The 19,360-nt window shown below is 42.5% G+C and overlaps 1 protein-coding gene across 3 annotated transcripts; it reads right to left on the reverse strand.

The window, feature by feature from the left end:
- Window positions 1-215: 215 nt before the first annotated feature.
- CANX (calnexin) lies at window positions 216-10,377 on the reverse strand. Of its 3 annotated transcripts, none has more exons than XM_050905168.1 (14): window positions 10,192-10,377; window positions 9,666-9,739; window positions 9,089-9,147; window positions 8,602-8,743; window positions 7,216-7,297; window positions 5,617-5,809; window positions 4,501-4,690; window positions 3,633-3,746; window positions 2,979-3,135; window positions 2,439-2,654; window positions 1,901-2,020; window positions 1,661-1,790; window positions 1,421-1,512; window positions 216-805 (listed from the first exon to the last, which is right to left on the reverse strand). In XM_050905168.1, the coding sequence occupies exons 1-14, from the start codon at window positions 10,375-10,377 to the stop codon at window positions 752-754; spliced, it is 1,809 nt and encodes a 602-aa protein (XP_050761125.1). In that variant the 3' UTR covers window positions 216-751. The 3 variants fall into 3 exon arrangements, with proteins under 3 accessions (XP_050761125.1, XP_050761124.1, XP_050761123.1); XM_050905167.1 differs by having other exon boundaries at window positions 1,421-1,509; window positions 1,661-1,796; XM_050905166.1 differs by having other exon boundaries at window positions 1,661-1,796.
- Window positions 10,378-19,360: the final 8,983 nt, after the last annotated feature.

The raw sequence follows: 19,360 nt of genomic DNA on the forward strand, positions 1-19,360 counted from the left end.
CGCAGGATTAAATGCCACATTAAGATGACCCACTCCAAATCCTAGATCATTTGTCAACACTTAACAAGGCTTCAGCCATGCACAGTATGCATATTCTATACACTGACTAACCCCTTCCTTCCACCCCTTCTTCCTCTTCCCCCTCCTCCCAAAAGAATGAAGTTGATTGATTAGAGAGTTTCACTACTGGTTTTCCCCATACATCCCCCCCCAGTCTTCTTTTCTTTTGTGGGCAGAGGGGTTGTCAAATACATTGACAACTTTTCTTTAAACAATTATCAAATTTTAAAGGGATATAAAGACATTGGTGCATTTAGGAATTTACATATTTGTAAAAAAAACTAGTTATAAAACTGCATTTTTATCACCTAGCACTTTCAATATTGTTATTTTTCACTAATTAATATATTAAATTAAGCCAAGGTTTGACACCAGAAAAGTTCTACCAATCTACTTAACAGAAAAGAATATTTAAAACCAAAAATGAAAAGGTTAGTTATGTTACATTCCAAAATCCACAGCCCATTATATTAAACGCATTCTTTCTACAGGAATGATGTTCTTTAAAACAGATGATTGCAAATACTTTACTGCTAGACACACCATTACATTGGATAGTGTGACTGGAACCTGTGGATGGTGAAATCTTGAGGTTTGTCCAAGTTTCAATGTAAGGTGTCCAAGGTCCTCTCCCAGAACCATGTTTGAAAAAAAAAAAAAAAAATCACAGATCAAGTTCTTACGACTTTTTTCAATCTTTCCTTGGCTTTCTGTTTCTAGGTGATCTATTCACAGTTTCCTCTTCCTGCAAGAAAGTAATTTGTGTAAACGTCAAGGAAATAAAATCTAAGAATATCCTTAAAAACCATTTTGAGCAAACCTACAAAAAATAATCTACTTTCACTTCTACGTTAGGATTTAATTTTTGAAAGGACCTACTGCTGTTACTACCCTTCCTTTCTATACATGGCAAACACAAATCCTCTTGTTTTCACAGTGGATGTACACTATTTGCTGAGAGTGCCCAACAGCTGCTGCTGCGAGAATCCCTTTAACTTCAAGCAACACTCCACCCATTTTTAAGTCAGCCATTATGGCAGTGTGGAGCACTTAAGAGGTCATATCCTGACTGCATACAAAGCTGAATAAGCCTTTTGCCTCAAGAAGATGCATTCCACACAATCCCACTCCTCTCACAACGCAGGGTCTACGGCAGTGCCTTTAGCAAGGTGCCCAGCTCTGCTGAAGCTGGCCACAGCAATTCCTGTTCGGCAGGGTGATTAAGTTTTCCAAAGCTCTGACACTGGGAGGGAGTACCACATGAGCCAGGTTAACTTTTAACACTTTAGTAAGGCTTGTTCTACATGACTTGAGGAAAAAGAAATGCACAAGACTTCCCTCAAAGATTAAGCACTCTTACCTCTGATGCAGGTTTCCTGTCCTCGTCCTCCTCCTCTTCCTCCTCCTCTTGGCTAGCACTTCCTACATCAGCATCACTTTTCTGCTTCTCTTCTACGGGAAATTAAAAAAAAAAAATCTCATTCTCATTTCTGACTTACCTTCAGTTCACCACTGGCTTTACTCCATGTCTGCCAGCCCTGCTGTTTTATTCTATCAGAGAGAAAACTCACACTGTTTCAAGATTATTTAGTTTACCTACCTAGCTTTTCCTCATTTGCTTCCTCCTCCTCCTCCTCTTCCTTGTCCCCTTTGTCTTTTTCTTCCTCTTTCTCCTCATCCATCACATCAGGCTGAGGAGCATCAGTCTTTTTGTATTCTGCAGCACTTGGCTGTTTCTACAAAAATTGTCAAAACCAGGCAATTATTGGTGATGTTAAGGCACATTTTCCTGACTCTCTTTTTAAAGATTATACTACTTATTATTGGAGGAAATGCATACCTTCCCAGAACAGCAGAAAAGGACAACAAGGAACACTGGCAAAGCCACAGTGAGGATGTAGACTACCCAAAGCCAGGGACGCTCTTCAGCAGCTGCCATCATCTGGCCCACAACACCAGGCTGTAAGATAAAAAGAACTGTCAAATTTCATCCCATACAGCAAGTTGTAGCAGTGAAGTTTAAGCTACAGAATTTTCAAATAGGCTTTTTGCAACTTTGAACATTATATTTCATACCTCAGAAAAATTAAAGCTAACCTGCACAAGTACTTTTTCCATAGTTTACAAATTAAGAATTAGGCTAAAGTTAACAGTCCCAATTGTCAGAGCAAAAACCTCACAAAAGAGCAGTGATTACTCATTGCTACTAATAGCAACCATTACCATATTATAATTAGGAGTTGAGGTTCCTATCTGGTTTATCATAACCCCTAGCCTTGGTACATATAGGTATATATTGATAAAGACTGTGGGAGAGAACAGCAGCAATGCTCCTACTGTTCCCATCAGAAGCGCACAATTAAACTTTTATCGCTCACCTCTGCAGCCCCATCAGCTGCCTTTTTCAGTCCCCATCCATCACTGGCCCAGTCATCAGCCACAGCTCTTTCCGTACAGATGATAAAGTTGTCAAAAAAGATGTCAGAAGTCATGGACCATAACTCAAGTCCCACAGCACTGAAGGGAGTCATCTTGAAAGGTTCCAAGTCTTCAAAGAAATCCGGGTTTGGGATCTTCCTAGGTTTCCATATACCCTAGGAAAGACAAAAGACATTCAGCCTCACCTGCTATAATACAATTTTTAGTTTTCAGCCCATTTTGAACAGAGAGAAAGACCACTCCATTGCACTTAATTACAATGTCTATGGGTGCAACTTGCCAGGTTTTGGGAATCAATTTTCATTTGTGCTACAAAGAAGTGAAGCCAAGTAAGAAAGCACTTTGAATCTGTTCACTTGAAACACAGTACAATCACGACAGCATTTGTATTCTTAATTACACCTGCTGAATCTAAATATTCTGCTTTTTGTAAGAGAAATACTGCATTGGCCAGCAGTTCAAGCAATGAAAACACCAACCTGATAGTTCACATTATCAATCATAGGAGGCTTCCATTTGCCTTTGTAGTTTGGATTGTCAATCATTGGTCGCTGCCAGGTACCACAGCCAGGGGCTGTCTCACATTTAGGATTTGCAATCTGAGGTGCCTCCCATTCACCGTCCATATCCTCATCCCTGAAAAGGGAAATTCAGTTTTGAAGTCTGCCCCTTGCCTTTATACAGAGTAAGACTTAGACAATGTCTGATTTCTGGGAAAATTAAAATTTCTATCATAAAATGGAGGTACTGAAACTTTGTATAGCATAGGTCTGTAGGTAAAGACACCGCAGAAGGAGCGAGGTTTTCAAGAAGTAGCTTGGAAGCACAGAAGCTCAACAAAAGCCAGTCCCCGAGCACAGCCTCCCCCGCCGCCCCTTCCAAGTACGGTACAACTGTAAGATGACCATCCCTGCCCTGTTCAGCTTACAATCACGGAAGAGTTGAAAGCGCGCAGGTGAACGCAGGAAGACAAGACTCCTCAGACCAACTCTGCCTTCTACTTTTGAAGCAAGATAGCCTGAATCGACGACTTTGTTACCGAGCAACGATGAACTAGCTATTCTTATATTTGTAAAAGCCAGTACCAAAGCCATGAAATCTTTGCTGTCATTTGCAACAGGCAGTAAACATACCAATCTTCAGGCTTCTCAGCGTCAGGGTCCGCTACATATTCTGGTTCATCATCCAGCCAGCCCTCTGGTTTCACAGCATTTTCATCTGCAATCTTTGCAGGAGCATCCTCATCCCTTGAGAACAGAATATTATGTATTAACACACACCACACATTAAAGTTCTTAACCCCAAGGCATGATTCTACAGACTCTGAACAAGCCCACTGGTCTAGACAACAAGCCAGCTTCACTTCTGACAGAGCAAGAACAACACTATGATTTCAGAACATAATTGCCTTGCAATCTTGTTACCTATACATGTGCCTCATGGCACAGTCACGGTGCCAGCTGTAAGGTATTGCTACTTATTTTTTGAAACCAACCTAGAAAGTGCATATTACAGCAAAGCCCATATCTTAGCGGTTGCTGCAAACACGCATTTGAGCTTGAAATTGAACCATATGCTATGGTTCACAAAGCATAGGTTCAAAGACAGAAACCCAGTATCAGTTTCTGATTTAGGATGTCAGCTATTTCAGTCACTTTAACTATGCATTACACAAACAACTACAGACATCTTACAGTTATACCTTCTGCAGCTCATCTTTTGATCTCATCAAGGATGAAAGCATCAGCTAGCATAGCCATTTCAGTAAAATCTTTATCTGTGGCCAGCATGGTAACAGGAGCACTAAACAGTAATTCCCAGAGGACGTGGATCCTGTCTGCCTTTGTCTACCAAACTGCTGCTCAGATGCCTAAACTGATTGTGTTTTGATCACAATGGTGAGACTCAAAACTTTCTATAAGTCATCTGAGAAAGACTTTTTGATCAGGATCAAATTATCAGGCTAAGGCCTCCCTCAATTCCACCCCTCCAACAGCTTACCAGTCATCTGGTTTAACAGCATCTGGGTCTGGGATTTTTGGTCTCTCATCCCAGTCCTCAGGCTTCTGGTCATTCGGGTCCTCAATCTCTCGGGGTGGATTCACAGGAGGAGACATATCATTTAGCAAATTCCCACTGTTGACAACTGTTTGATCAACCAGTATTTCAAAACTATTATCAGGATTCAAGACTGCAAGTAAAAAAGTTGATGTAGCCATTACATATATGATACAAAGCATGCATCATAAAGCCTCACTCATCCCCACTATACAACTAGAACTTCAGCAATCCAAGCTACCACCTACCCAGCAACTGTTTTAAGGAATTGTTAAGAACCTTTCTCCTTATGCCAAAGTGTAACTAGTGATGATGTACGACATCTCACCTTGTGAGAAAGAAGACTCATTGCAGGAGTCCTACTTTAAATATGCTAAAAGCACAAAGAAGCTTGCAGAGTGATTTACCAGTTACCACAGCAAGTTGACTTTGGCACAGTAAGTACTGCTTTAGTAGTAAGAATGTACGTATTCACATTCTACACAAGAATAAAACTCCCTACTACTGACTCACAGGATTTTAATCTCGCTCCTTTATCCATTGCTGCCTCTGTAGTAGGAAAAGCTAGAGAGATCCTCTTGAGTACTGTGAAAGATTTTAGTCATAGCTAATATACCAGACACCGTACTTCAAGAACCACTGAGTTTGTCTGGTACTATGAAAGCAGCAAGAAAAAAAAAAAAAAGACTACCCCTCTAAATTTAGAGCCTAGTATACCCCAAATTACTAGGGGGCAGCATTCAAGCAGTTTATAAATGTTGATAATTATTTTGGATATACTTAGCACATCAAGTTACTCACGACTGCTCTGAAATTCAGTTCTCCTTTAACTATTAAGTACAAGGTCTCATGACCTTTCTTACATGAATCGAGACTTCTTGCAAGGAAGAAATAAGCCTTTGTATAATAAGATCAGTTTTTGCATTCAGAGCTTTCAAGTGGTTTTTAGTTGTATGGTGTGTTGACACAAATATTCAGTTGTTCATCTGGCTCATTTTATGAGCTTTTGATTCAGGAAACATAGTAGTTATTAACACACATAGTTAACAGTCACTGTACCCAGAGTATAAAGATGGGTCTTCTTATCAGTGAAGTAAGTCTTCAGGTCTGCATCTGGACGCTTTGCATGCTTCTCCTCATATTTGCCAGTCTTTGGGTTTTTGTGCCGGAAGATGAAGTGCAATTTATAGTCCTCTCCACATTTGTCAGGGCCAAACATGATAGTATATGGAGTTTTGTCATGGAACTGATCCTTTAAAAACAATGCAAAACTTCATTCCGTTATTCTGAAATACAACTTAAGTCACTGCCTGGCATTGGTACTCCCAATTCATTAGAAATTATTCTGCAGCTTGGATATCACACCAGTGAAGTACCCACACTAAAGCTTGTATGATGAATACAAGCCTCTAGAGAAACACCAGAATTATTGCAGCTACTTGATTGTGCACCTTTGGTCTCTACTTTCCAGATGGAAAACAACAGCTATTCAAGTGTTATCAAAAAGATAAAGTGTAAGTGACAACCACAACATTTATCTCTACCTTACAATAAATGATATTAAAAGCTATCAATATAGAAATATCAGTTACTGGTAATAACTAATGACTAGCTAGTCCAGTGAGTTTCTTTCAAAGTGATAAGCAGCATTAAAAGTGAGGCCAAGTTGTATTTAGTTTACACACTTATAAACTGGTGTACTGTCTCAATGTGTGAGCTAACTGGATATAATAATCTCACCATTGAACACTGCAAGCAAGTCTATTTGTTCTTGCTAACGTTACCTTAAAATTCAATGCACATATGAAACTGGTTAGACAGTCAAGTATTCTTTTGGTGTCCTAATAATTTGGAATTTGTATTAATAATACAACTCCAATGAGACTGCAGAAGGAAAGGAGAAGGATGGGTAACAAGTCATAAAAGGTACTTCCTATAAAGTCTAGGAAGACAGCTAAAGAAAACCCATAGGCTACACAAGCCTACGCAAGGTGACCCAGCAGTTAAGCTTTGTCTGAACAGGCTAAACCACTTTAGGTAGGTATATCATTGAGAGTAGAGAAAATTATTCTTAATCCTTCGGAGTTGTGGCATGGTCTCTTCCACTGACCACACTTTTAAGACAATGCATTCGAGGGTCATTTATGAAGCAAATGGTTCTATATAGCTAGCATGTGCAGCTGAACATATAACGTTGTATCCAGTCCAACCTCTCAAGACTTTTTTTTTAAATATACCCAGTAACTCACAAGTGGGTTCACATGTCAAAAACAAGGCAATAAATGAAAGGTGTATTTTTTTAGTTATTTGCATCAGTCTGTTTTAGAAGATGAAACATGGTATCTTCCTTCTTGGCAACAGCTTGCTGAGAAGGTTTCTCTCATACACTGGCTACTCTCATAAGATACCTCCTCTCTCGCCCTAGAACCTAGGGAAATCTGAAGTATTGCAGACTTCAGCAAAGGTCTAGAACTGCTCAGCTACTAGGAAACTCCAGAGTTTTCACTCAAGAGGCCAGAAACCGCTGAGTACAAAGTCCTTTGGAGATCAGGCCCTAAATATGCCCCACTGCCTTTATTGAAGAGGTTTCTTCAGGAAGAACCAAAATGAAAAAAGTTTTCTTTCACAGCTAATACTCAAAGTAGCAGCATGACTCACCAGGTTCAATTCAGGGGTTTTTGACAGCAATTTCACATAGGCCCCGCCACACTCTATTCCATTTTGGAAGTTTACTTCATACCTAGTTTTAGTTTTGGACAGAGAAGGGAAAAACGTGTTATACATGAGGAAAAATTACTTCTGTAATATACAATTACAATTTTCAAGTACAAATTAAGAGTAAGACTGTTTTGTTGTTGTTTGTTTTAAATCACGTGTCCAGTGAATATTGAAAATACACGCTGTACTCTAAGGACTAAGCAAATATTCATAAGGGCCTGAGAAACAAGAAAAACTGAGGATTTAGAAGACTTAACCTGACAGAAAAGATGAAAGGAATTGAGTGCTGGTCTAGAAGATTATGATCTAGAAGTAGAGAGAAAGAAGAAGCAGCTTTCCAGTATGTAAGACACTGCAACAGAGATTAAGGCAAGCCAATTATTTTCCCCACAACTACTATGGCAGACAGACAACTCAATTTGCAATACACTACCAAACTGACAACAACTGGATGCTAGGAGAAGCCCCTTCAGGGTTATAAGCATACAACAGTATATTTAGGGATGCCAAGGAGTCTGAAAAAGGCAAAACATCTCTGTCAGGAACAGGCTAAGTATGCTTGATCCTCTCTCAATGCCAGCAGCTGGAGTGGATGACCACTGTGATTTATTTTTAGCCTTGTATTTTGAGCCAAAACTAAACAGTCATGCAAAGCAAAGTGACCAATTCATTATCTTGTGCAAATACAAATTAGCTTACTGTTTGTTTAAAACTGATGAAGTAGGTAATAATCCACAGTTCAACTGTTCTCACTGAATGATTTTTTTTTCCCTGACTTGCTAGTCTAACATACATGCAAGTAGATTCTTCTACATCAGTCATGGCCAGAGCTAGGCAAGCTGTTCATCTTCCGTGACAGATGAACTAAGACAAAGGAAGAAGGAAATGAGTGTATCTTTACCACTCTGTCCACTCCACGTTGGAAACAGGGGGCAGTTTACTGCATAAGGAAGTGCACTGACCTACATACAGACCAGCTTTTGTCCAAAAGGACAAGGATTTTCACAATTAGCAGTACAAAAGTCAGTAGCCTGACCTTGTTACTACAATTAAATCAAGTGAATTGAAGTCCCAAGACAAGTTACCAAGTCTAGTTTTCATAGACTTCTTTCCTTTTCAGGCTTCAGAGGGACCCATGCTGTTCCTAACTTCCCACTTTGGGAATCTGGGTTACTACTTTACTCTTACTTAAACAGTATAATAATAGGTTACAGCATCTTGTGTCATTTAGACCCCCAGTCAACAAAAGCTCAGTTATGGAATTAACTTCAGCCTGCTATCACGTCACCCTTGAAATAAAAGAACACTAAGTTATCCTTTACTTACTGTATAATAAGGGGTTTGGTATCAAATACAAAAGGCTTCGAAAGTTTGGATGAAATTGCATGATGCTTAGCTCGGGTTACCAATACAAGCCCTTTGTCTCCTGGAAGCTTAGTGTCCTTCATATCTTGGACTTCCCATTTACCTGGAGAGAAATTAACCAAACATTATCAAAACTTATTCAAGACAGTCTTTGTTTAGCCCAATTTTGAACAAGATAGTCAGCATTCTGAAATAACACCCTACAGGGTACCTTATCAAGTTATTAGCATGACATCTTCGCTAAAGATTATTTTAAAATCTCAGAGTGGATATTTTGTCTAAATCAGAACTATACCTTATATTGTTAGCCAGGTATTAAATGCCCCTCCCATTTTCTTCAGTGAATATAATTTTAACTGGGAAACAGAAAACAAAGGCTTGCACCTTTCTTCAGGTATGACAAAAGACATCAGAAACATCTACCATCCAAAACCTGGGTTGGACTCACCATCATATTTGGCAATCTCATCATCTGTATCATCTTTTTTGGCTCTGGAAAGGATCCATCTAGAAGACAGACATCCAATGGTTGGAAAACCATACAATTTTTTTCCCCCCACTAAAAATCCTACCTCTAAGATAAGACAGCCCTTGCTGTCCTATGACTACACGCCAGTGTCTTGATCCCCTGAAGAGTTCTATCCCCAAGCCTGCAAACTTTTCTGCATTTGCCACTTCCCACCCCACCCCCAAAGTAGGATCATGGCCTCAGTGTCTTGCTCTTGTAAAAAAAAAAAAAAGTGGTACCTCACCATCCTCACGTTACTTGAGGAAAGTAAAAAGTCAAAAGAGGATTAAAACATTACACATGTATGGCTCACCTCCCCCTTGTTATTAGAACTTAAAGAAATACTAGTTTAGCTCAGCGCTAACAGCCAGCCTCATACAGTCACTGCTGTAATCCTCACCAACCACTGCTCTTTGATTCAATTTTGAGTAACACAGGCTCTTGTGAGGGTTTCGTTGCCTTTCACCAAAATTTTTAATTATTTGCTATACTGAATCATCCTTCAGATTATACTCACCCATCCAGAGTTCCTTTATCAAAGGACTCCACAAAATACACCTCGCCGGTTGGGACTGGGGGCCTGTAGGTAACCTATTGGAGAAGAGAGGCGTCTATGCACCTTTCAAGGCACATTCTCTACTCTAAAGAAACATAGGCAGCTCACATTCCCCCTCTACAGCTTACCTGGAACACCCTTGCAGCATAAATACAGAAGTTACATAAATATTGCTGCTTGTGCCAAGCCACTGTGTTCCTGTCTGCAACTAAAACTAAAGTATATATCTAGCTGGAAACATTAGCATTAACTCCTGATAATCACATTACCGATTTCAAGGCTGGACCTAAGTCTTCAGGAAGAACGTGGGGGACGCGAGAATAGGAACACAGCAGCTAAGCTTAATTCCAAGCCCTATTCCGAGATAACACCTTTAATAACATCACATCATCTTAAATGTTAGCAAAGTAAAGACAACTCTGATCAGACTCACATTAACCACAACACAAGCAGTAATGCAATTTTTAAAAGAAGTTCCATGCCAGACCTTTGGAGTTGGAGGAGGAGTGCTCGTTTCAGGCTTTGACTCTTCTACCTCCTCAATGCCATCATCCAAGTCATCCTCAATATCAACTACATCATCACCATCATTGTCATCATCCATATCATGTGCCTGGACAGCAAGAGTCCCAAGAGCGAGCAGGGTCACATACAGTAGCCATTTCAGCTCCATGATCTGAATAAATAAGACAAGGCAAAGAGGTCAAGCCAGTGCTGCACGCACAGCAAAGCATTGCTTCTCGGTACAAAACAAAGCATCCAAGACAACAGGTGAAGTGCCTAGTCATACCACTGAAAGAAAAGTGCAAGTTTATCTTTTCAGCTCTTATTTACTGCATCTGGCTGGTTGAGACAGCTCTAAAAGCCCGAGAGGAATACAACATAAAGCTGAAGTATTTAATACAAAACAGACATTAACTGAGTGGAGGACCACGCATGCAAGTTCCACAGATCATGGTGCAGAAGTGTCACAAATTTTGCTCTTACACTGCCACAGTCCATGAGCAGAACAGCAGACACATGTACACAACACCACAACCTATGTACCTGCAAAAGCCTAAACAGAAAACCTATTTCTTTCTTATGAAGGACTTCAGATGCATCATGCAGAAACTGAAATTTCCATTCCGTTCAGGAATTGAAATACAATTAGCTAGCTCTTTCAAGCAGAGAATAATCAATCCTCTATCTCCTGTTCAATATTTTTTTGTCCTTTCAACTGTGGGACACTGGCATTTTCATTCATCAGTCCCCTTCCCCAGGTTTTATTCTGGAATTACTGCCAACAGTCATTCATACTACTGGCAGATGTCTATAAGCAGTTGAGGCTACTGAGGTAGACCCAGGAGAAAATTTCTTACTATTTAACAGACAGTTGATTTGATTCCCCTCTTTTGATCTCTAAATTAACAGGATGACCAAAGAGAAAGAATATCCGTTAACAGAGGCTTTACAGAATTAAAATATCACACTTCAACTACTTTATAAGATGCCCAGCACATTGTCACACCTAAAATATGATAGACCTTGGCAAGCCATAGCTCAAAAGATCTTGTAAGTAAAATGGGTTTCAATTTTACTTTCTTGCTAGAAAAATAAGATCACTGCACCTTTAGGTTGATACAGAAGGCACCACTCCTAGCATGCTGCTCATAGTTTTATCTGCCAACCCGCCCCCCCCCCCCCCCCAAAAACAACCTGTGCCTTGTTCACCTTTTCTCTTTTGAATCACATTCCAAATTTTTCTTCCAAAACCATAACTGAGACTAATACTTTTTTGAAAGCAAGTACAAAATCAAACATCCCCTCCTTCCCTTACACTCCTGGCTCAGGCTGTAGCACTGGAGACTTACAAACATAACTCAAGCAGAGTCAGCAGTGCCTGTAGGGCCATAAGATCATGCTAGAAAACAAACTTTCAACTTTCCAAAGCACGTTTAGGCAACTAAAAGAATTTACAGTCTTAAAGGCTTATCAGCACTATCCAATACACGAAAACTACGTTGCATACCAGATCTACCGCTCTTAGATTATTCTTTAACCTACTTCTAATGACAGAGGGGATGTTTTATAACTACAACAAAACTGTATTTTAAAGACTTTTGCTGAGGTCATGTCCAGTTTGTCACTACAGCAACATGCAATTGCAGCCAGTTTTCTAACAATAGTGATGGCCTTGAGGATTACCATCTAAATGCATGCTCACAACCCTCCCCCTCACAGTTTAGGCAACTGCACCGCAACACCTCTGAGCCAAAAGGACACCATTCACAGCATGAACAGCTGACAACAACTTTCAAGTGTTGTTACATATGAGGAAAGCTTGTTTGCTTAATGCACAGTGTACAGCCAAAATTGAAAACAGTTACAGACCTCATAGCAGCTCATAGCTCTCATTACTAATGTGGGAACCACAATACAAAACCAAGGAATGAAAACTGTCAAGCAAACATCGGTACCCTTGAAAGTTCAAGTTCCTCTTGCACAGATAGCATGTTCTCTGAATAAACTCATGCCCACCAGCATATAAACAATAAAGAAAACAAGAGCCTGAAACCTCATTTGAGAAAGCGATCTTTAAAGCTCTGGATGTGTCCTGTGTGACAGAAGCAACTACAGAAGAGATGGCACAAGGACACCTGTCCAAGAGCAGTGTTGAATTTTGTCTTACCTTATCAACAGGGCCTCACCAAATACATTTTTAACAGAGCTAAATTCAGGAAGATTTTACCCCAAGTTTTATAACTGCTTTTGAATTATATTATGCAGATAGAATGACCGCTTCATCATTTGGAAAGTGATACAAGGAAATTAATCTTAAAAATACAGCAAGGTTAAAAATAAGCCAATTCTCTCCTCTCCTTCCAACAGGAAGGAGTTTCTGCATACCTCCTCCCAAGCCTGTGCAAAGGATATTAATGATTTAGCATGCAAGTAATTCCTTAAGTAATCTCACCACTAGCCAACCAGTAATAAAGTTTTGGTGAAAGAATTAAATCATCCCCCCTTTCATGCCAGTACTGACTCCATACGTAATAATTACCTACTTCACAATCCCACCCCAACTACAACCCTTCGAAAATATTTGTCAGCAGCAAATGGACTTTGGTAAATGCTAGTACATAAGTGGCAAAGCCGCACAGCCTCATATTGCAGGCGAGGTTGCTCCAGAAATTCTTCTGTCAAAGCATCCTAGTGAAACCAGACAATTCTACCAGTGACCCATACAGCAGGGGCAGAAGCTATGCCACTCTGCACATCTGTGCTCCTGATACAACCATAAATATTGACCCTGTAGGTCTACATTTATCAGTTAATGCTCTGTCTGAATTTGAGGCCTCATTGAACCTCGTTTCAAGGTAGAAGTACTATCTATTCAAGTTCCCAAGCAAGCTTCCCCCCCCCCCCCCCAAAAAGCTATAAGCATGAAGAGAAGCTAATCCAGTTTCGCATCCTTGCCTCTTTATAATCATTGGCAAGCAGTATTCACAAGTTTATATCCCTACAGAAAGCTGTTTAGGACACCTCCTACATATTAAGTCAGTCCCAAATTCAACATAAGCTACCATTCATACACCTTGAGTACAGACTCATAGCATCTCCTGCAACTGCCAGTTGTCATGCCAAGCTCCTTATTCTGTTAATCTGTAACAATATACAAGCTAACTAAATTATAAGAAATAAAAGACACTATGTTCTCAGAAGAGCAATTTAAGTGAAGCACATTTTCGATAATTAAAAAGCTACTTCTATCCATAAAGGATGTACTGCTACAGGAGAAAATTTCAACTTCACACAATCCTTAGGGACACAACATAAACATGACTATGCCCTAGTAAATTAGGTTATTCCTAAATAGAAGATAGAAAGGGAGGGAGGGGGAGAGAGAAGAAAGTCAGGTTTTATACAAAACAGGCATAAACCAATTTTTTAGTGGAGCTTTAAGTTGCTAGCAACTACAGGTGTTCAATTAGTCACCTAAAATGTAGTCTAACCTTCCGATGCATAGCCACCTACTCTATTATGATCAGATTTCTCCCTTGAAGAAGTGTCCAATTTCCAAGCAATCATCATCATTAGCCATTTTTGACTCTGCCTGCACTTCCCTTCTTTAGGTTTAACTGTGTAATATTTCTGAAGGTTAGTGTATTTCTGATCATGCAACTGCCAAAAGCCTTTAACAAAGGAATCCTTTCATAATAAGCAAGAGCTTCTTACGTCTCCATTCTACTTCAGTGCAACTCTCGTTTTCATCGTAACAACCTTTCAAGTCAGAGATGACTAAAACTTCATCTACTTTTTTTTTTTTTTTTAAGGTCTTCAGACACTTACAGACATTGGCACACCACTTGGATCAAAGGCAAAACTACTGCAGTATAATACCAAAGTACTAACTAGGAAGAGGGTTTGAGACTGCCAGGGCTAAAAAAATCACTTGTTCTCCGTGTGTCCATCCACAGCCAGCTTCTACACTAGAAAATTTATAGCTGATGTTTAAGCACTGTTCACCTGATTGTCAAAAGGCCAAAGCATTTTTCCCTGGAATTTACTATTTTAGCTATAGCAGAACACTGAAAACAGACATCTGGAACAGCCACACTACACAGACTTTACTTTTTTACAAAGTAAAAACTAAACCAAATTGGAGTGAGATTCAGAGACAGATCAGCTTCTTGCCATAGAAGTGGCACTCTCAAAATGTAGGACTAAGTGATTGCTACCTTTGAATTTCAAGGAAGTCATGCAGCTTCAGAGATTTATTTTTATTTAGAATTCCTCTTTTACTGGGCCTAAAGGGGAAAGTTCTTCTTAATTATTGGCATGATGGTGGAAACACTTGACCCATACAGCAGATAGTTGTCACCATTCTCTCTAACACAGACGTCCTGGGGGAGGACAGACAGTGAAAGGGCCCACACAAGGGATGTTTAAGTCCTTCGCTATCATACTTTCTAAATAGTGTGTTCTGGAAGTAACTTCCCTGTCAGGTCAAACAGAGCCTGCAAAACCAGTTTAATCATCTCCTTGGTTACTAATCTATTTGAGTGGTTCATCAAGCCAGTTCTTAACACTGCATATTTCAGAATGTATAACTACCTTTGAATTGCTACTGGCTATCTAGTTTACTACTTTTTTTTTTTTTTTAAAGAATTAACAGCCAGATGAAATGGGTCTTATAAAAAAATAAGTGACTTACTACGAACTACACTTCAGCAATTTAACTGGAAGAGCATCAATGTTTTCTATTTCAGCAGCATCTGAAGTGACAGCTGAATGACTTAAGAATAGGAAGAGCAAAATCCGCCGGCAAAGTCTTGTGTTCCAAATACTGGATTTCAGTATGGTATTTACAGTGGAAGCACACCAGTAAAAACAAGCACAATGCATCCCCATGCAAGGCAAGAATTATGGAGGAAAAATTTAAAGAGAAAAGTAAAGAAAATTCATCACAACACAAAAAAAAATGCAAGGAGACAAGAACAGAAAGGCTGAGACACAGATACCCATTTTCCCTCTCAAATAAGATTTTTATGGTTTCTGAGCAAAGGCTTGGCTACCCTACTTGGTAGTCCACTAGTTTCTTAAAGTCAGAACTACTGAAGAGCAAAGGAAATCTCTTCTACATCTCACAATCCCTCCACCTTCCACATCCTGGCTCCTCTGTGGTGCCAGGGTAACTGTTTACGCAGCCTCATGATGAACTAGCAGCTGGTTTAAGATGGCTCGAAGTCCTTCTGCCATGTTATTTTAACCCTGAATCAATACTCCAGTCCAATCCAGCACACAAAGGCAAAAAGAGTTGTAGCAGGACAACTGAAAGTACTGTGAGATAAAGTAAGTAGCCAAGGATAAAGGAAATTAAACTATTGGCAGCAGAGTCAGCTTAATGCCATAGTTTCGTGTGCAGTTCTGTCATCTGTGCTTGTGTAAGACAGACCTGTCTTTAGGCAGATTTGAGAGATCTACACTCTATGGCAAAGCTGAACAACTAACTGTGTGGCCAAACACTGTAATTTCAGCAGCCAGTACGTTATCCCACCACCCCTCTGACAGGGATAAAATAAATTATGTTCATATATATGCAGCAATTCGTATGATGCAGACAACACTTCTTCCCCTTAAATGCTTAGTTCTGCAGCTAGACAACTTCCAGCATTGTGAACATTCTGCCTTTAACATCATAACTCAATGAACAGCAGACAAGGCTAAACTAAAACCACCTTGCTTACAACAGGCCAGAGGCAGGAGCTCTGTGTGGGGGTGGTTTGCCCCCCTCCCCTTTTTTTTTTTTTAAAAAGGGAGTGGCTAGGATACACCGCTACATAAGATTTGAGGAAAGTCCCCTGGAAAGGATTAGCTAAACCTCTCCTGGAGAGCTCAATAGCCCCACAGAAAAAGCTGCCTTCTGGTTGGGCTGTAAGGAGCACAAACGAGGCAAGAGATTAGGTGTGAAAGGCAACAGCAACAAAGCTTGTTTTTAATAAGCATTTCAAATATGCCAGTTTCTAAAAATAATGTACAACAGTGCAGACACAGTAAGGGAGAAAACACCATGTACCGTTTGTCAGCAAAGAGATCATTCCCGCAGAACTGGAAGTCCTTGGAGGGCAAAGAGAGAACTGCAAGGCTTTTTGACCATAAAACAGATGGGCTGCTAGGGGAAATTACATTAGGTGGGGGGAGATCTGGAGGTGCCCCAAGCTCTTTCAGGCCATCATGCCTAGAAATCAATTCAAGTTTGCCCTGCTACAGAATTGATTCCAGCAAGAACAGGCTGCCATCACGATCACTACCAGAGGCACAAAAATGAAAGGCCAGAAAAGGAAGTAAAAGGCAGGGCTAAGTACAAGTCACAGTGTATTCTCAGTAAAGGATTTATTCATTTACTTAGGGGGAAGTACTGCAGCACATCAAATGAGAGATTAATCTAACAGAAGCTGCAAGCTTTCTTACTGTTTTGCATTAGGCTTCCTTTCCTAGGAGGGCAGCTGATAGCAGGAAGCAGTTTACAACTTACACACCACTTGTCACGTTGTCTGTGAATTGTACATGTATACCCTTCATAATATTTTTTTTTTAAACTAGAAATACTGAGACTTAATATAAACACAAAGTTTAACTCAAAGCTTTTCCTGTTTTGTTAAGTGTTTTGGATAAGCCCACGTAATATGGCCAAATCAACAGTAAGGAGGTTTTTGAAGTCATTTCAAGTGCAGAGTGAACCTAGAGTAAGATATTTCAACCTGCATTTAACCAGTATTTTACCTGTATTATCTCATACATTATTATAGTTCCGCTATCTCCTTGCAATATTTTAGCAACAACCCGAACCGCGGTGGGTAAAATGTCCCATAAAACCTGTGTGTTAGCCGTGCTTATTTGCAACATTAAGTAAACATACTGCATTTAGAAATACATTACACTCCTAGGGACTAGTTTTCAGACATCTAACATACTCTAAATGAGTTCCAAAAAGAGTTTCCCACGATGCTCTGCAGAAACACTGCAGCATTAATTACGCTAACACTAACAATAATAAAGTCTGGACTTTTACCATTACTATTACTACTATTAATACATGTCTGCTTCCCTTCACAACCAAATCACCTGCAGCATTTCTCTTTCTACAGCCTAGAAAGTTCTTAACCACAAAACTGCATGTGCAAGTTCACTCTTTAGAATCAGTACAGAAAAGAAAGCAGTAGGCTATGGATACTTTAATTCAAAGGTGTGGGGTTTTTTGTTTTAAAAGCACACAGAAAAATCCTCAACCAAAAATGGGAACTAAAGTGTTATCTATATACTATTTTGAAGACATCCAAACCCAATGATATTCAGGCGGTAAAAATCAAAACATGCATTTTAAGTCCCCAAAATTCTCAGACCTTACTGCTGCAGTCTCCTCGTCTGTACTTCACCTTTGGCCTCCCTTGCTGTTTGATTACCACATCTTCCCCACTTGTTGGGCCTTCAGTCCTCTGCCTTGAACTCCCCCCTTCCAGAGACTTCTACTTCCCCTCACACAGCCCGAACCGGGCCACACGCTATGCTCCGCACCTATCGCCTCTTCTAGCTCTGCAGGGCTTCTTACTGATGGTGAGCATTTTTAGGTAGCTCAAGACTATTTCCACACGTTAGCGGCCGACATTAGAACAAGCCAGATAAAACCCAAACCACACGCCAACCCACATCCACCTCCGATCCCCGCTTCCCCTCCCTCAGAAGCCGCTCCCCATCCCACCCCGTGCGGGTAGGGGGGCAACCAAGCGCCCCATCGGCCCCGCTCCAGCCGCGGCCCCGCCACAAGCCGCTCCCCAGTCCAGAGATCCCAGAACTTACCAGAAGACCCGCCGCTCCCCGCCAGGCCTCTCAGAGGCCTACGGGGGCCGACCGAGCGCCGGCGGCGCCTGCGGCAACCCCGTGCCCGCCCCCAGCCGCAGGGCCTCCCCAGGCACGGCCGCCCCTCTCACTCCGGCTCCCGGGGGTCCCCACCTCCCGCCGCCTTCCCCGCCACCCGGCGCACGCACGGGTCCCCCGCCGCCCACCACATTCAAGGCCCAGCAGCATCCCGCCGCCCCGCCGGACCCTGCCCGCCGCGCGCGCCCCCCGGCAGGCCCGGCTCCCCCAGGCTGCCCCCGCCGCCTCACCCCGCCAATCTCCCGGCATGCCCCGCGGGCGGGCCCGCTCCCCCACCCCAACGGTCTCGGAGCTGCCCCGGCCGTGGCGGTTGGGGAGGACGGGAGGGGGGAACGGGGATATGGGGGGGGGGGGGGGGCCGCACTCACCCCCCACAGCGCTGCAGCCCCGCGCGCCCCCGTCCGTCGCCCCCAGCCTTCCCTCCCCTCCGCGGCCCTCACCTCCGTCACGTGCCCGCACGCCCAGCGCCGCCGCCGCCCGCCTATCTACCGCGCGCCAACCCCGCCCCCGGCCCACCTCGCTCCTCCTCTCCCATTGGCGGAGAGCGCGCCTACCCGCCCGCCCCGCCGCCAATCCGGCACCTCGACTGGCTGATACCGCCGCCGCTCAAAGGCCTGCCCGCCTCAAAACACGCCCCAACGGCGCTGCCCTTCGTGGAGCGCTGTTATTGGTTGGCGGGGTTGCAGGAAGTGTTGGGTGGTTGGCTGGTTGCGGGGAGGCCGCTGAAATGTGGGCGGGGACCCAGCGCATCTCCGTCCAGGGGCGCTGCGGTAGCTGACAGGGCGGCGCGGCCGGGGGGCCGCCCGGGGGGGGGGGGGGGGGTCTGAGGTAGCGCCCGCGCCCGGCCGCCACCCGCCGCCTCACGGCCCCCGGCCGCGGGAACGGTGGCGCCCCAAGCGGCCCGGTAGCGGGGAAGGGCTGAGGGGGCCCCTCGTTCCGCTGCTGCCGCCGGCCCTGAGGCGAGAGCCCAGCGGCCGGGCTTGCTTCACCCCGCGCGGCGGAGGAGCCCCGGGTCTGCCTGTGCAGCTGGAGGTGCCGGGGCGGTTCACCCGGGAGGTCCGTCCGGGGAGGCCACTGCCTGTCCCAGTGCCTGAGCACCATGATGATACTAAAGCACAGAGTCACCGTTACGTCTGTCTTCTCATTCCTTAGCTGCTTAGAAAGGGTTTTCAAGTTTTCCTGCCTATTCAGAAAATTCAAATCTAGTATTTTTTGCTCAGTTACAGGCTGAGGGTTTA

The sequence above is a fragment of the Gymnogyps californianus genome, chromosome 14 (assembly GCF_018139145.2).
Source record: "Gymnogyps californianus isolate 813 chromosome 14, ASM1813914v2, whole genome shotgun sequence".
NCBI classification, from domain to species: Eukaryota; Metazoa; Chordata; class Aves; order Accipitriformes; family Cathartidae; genus Gymnogyps; species Gymnogyps californianus.